This window comes from Myotis lucifugus, unplaced genomic scaffold (assembly GCF_000147115.1).
Source record: "Myotis lucifugus unplaced genomic scaffold, Myoluc2.0 scaffold_1853, whole genome shotgun sequence".
NCBI classification, from domain to species: Eukaryota; Metazoa; Chordata; class Mammalia; order Chiroptera; family Vespertilionidae; genus Myotis; species Myotis lucifugus.
In genome coordinates, this window is record NW_005872901.1 from 15,095 (window position 1) to 16,552 (window position 1,458).

At 54.1% G+C, this 1,458-nt stretch overlaps 1 protein-coding gene across 1 annotated transcript in view; it reads right to left on the reverse strand.

The window, feature by feature from the left end:
- LOC102442550 (tetratricopeptide repeat protein 13-like) overlaps window positions 1-1,458 on the reverse strand; it is a gene marked incomplete at its 5' end in the record, with an annotated part of 36,730 nt that overhangs the window by 9,623 nt on the left and 25,649 nt on the right. Inside the window, 2 exons of the mRNA XM_023748817.1 lie at window positions 171-263; window positions 1,245-1,444. Of these exons, the coding sequence (XP_023604585.1) occupies window positions 171-263; window positions 1,245-1,444 (293 nt within the window). The remainder of the gene's footprint in view (window positions 1-170; window positions 264-1,244; window positions 1,445-1,458) is intronic.

The window sequence follows — 1,458 nt, forward strand, 5'->3', positions numbered from 1 at the left end:
CGCAGCGGGTCCAGCTGCGAGGCTGCAGCCCAAGAAAGCCTCAGAGCGGGTCTTCAGAACCCTCATCCAGGTCCCCAGGAAAGGAGCCATGGGCTTCTCACGGTCTCCAGGCCCACGATTGAGAATAAACTACGATGAAGACAGAGAAGATGCTCGTGGGGGGGTCCTACCTGATTAAATTGATGTGGTTGTTGAAACCTCTGCTCAGGCTGCGGGCCGGCATCTGATCTAACCACAGCACCGGCTGGTCTGGGTCCGCAATCCTGTGAAACAGAGCTTGTTAGAGACAAGGCCTTCCACAGCCCAGAAAGGTCCCAACGCGTTAACAATAAAACACCGTCTTTGCACAAGCGGGAGAAAGCGGTGGCGCAGACCAAACTCCAACCAGCTGTCCCGACTGGGCCACGGAGGAAGTCAGGGCAGGCTCACGAGCAGAGCGGCACTTTCTCATGAAAGTGAGTATCATCTGTGACCCACGCCGGCGCTGGGCACCCAGGCACACACGGCAGCTATAGAGACGCGAGCCGAAGTCCATGCAAAGGCCACAGGCGCCCGCTCTTTCGAAACGACTGCTCTTCTGGCCGGTGCGGCTCAGCTGGCTGAGCGCCTTCCCACGCACCAGAAGGTGCCGCTTCTGTTCCCAGTCAGGGCACATGCCCAGGTTGTGGGCGCCGTCCCGACGGGGGCAAGGGAGGTAACCGATCAATGTTCCTCTCTCCCTCTCCCTTCCTCTCTCTCTAAAATAAATAAAAACGTATTTTTTCTAAAAAAAAAAAAGAGATTGCTTTTTCTAAAATACTTTTTAAAAAAATGTATGTGGAAACATGATAACTCCTATTTTGTCAATAGTAAATGAGTGTAATGATGCCAGCAATACTTGACAAATTTAGAGAGGATCATATAACGTATGAGGCTTCTTGTTAGGAAATAAAACAGAACTCGAAACCTGTTGAGGAGACTATTTTTTTTTAAATCCTCACCCGAGGATATTTTTTCCATTGATTTTTAGAGAGAGTGGAAGGTAGAGGGAAAGACAGAAATATCGACGTGAGAGAGACACAATGAGTGGTTGCCTCATTCCCGAGCCCGAGACCAGAGCCCCGGTCCAGGGAGGAGCCTGCAACCGAGGTACATGCCCTTGATAGGAATCAAACCCGGGCCCCGGTCCGCAGCCGCGGCTCTATCCATTGAGCAGCACCGGCCAGGGCGAGGAGACCTCGTCTCTGTCATGAAATGCTGGTTACCGTCTCCACTTCACCGCGATGTCGAACATGTCCCTCCACTGCATCAGCCGCGTCTTCCCGTTCATGCGCACCTTCGAGCTGGTCCAGGTCCGCTGCACGGCCTGCATGACCTCCAGGGCGGCCAGGCCCATGGCTGCGGAAGAAACCGTGAGGGAGTGGCGGCCAGGACAGTGCGGCCTGAGCTCGCGTCTCAGGGGTAACTCCAGTCGGTAAC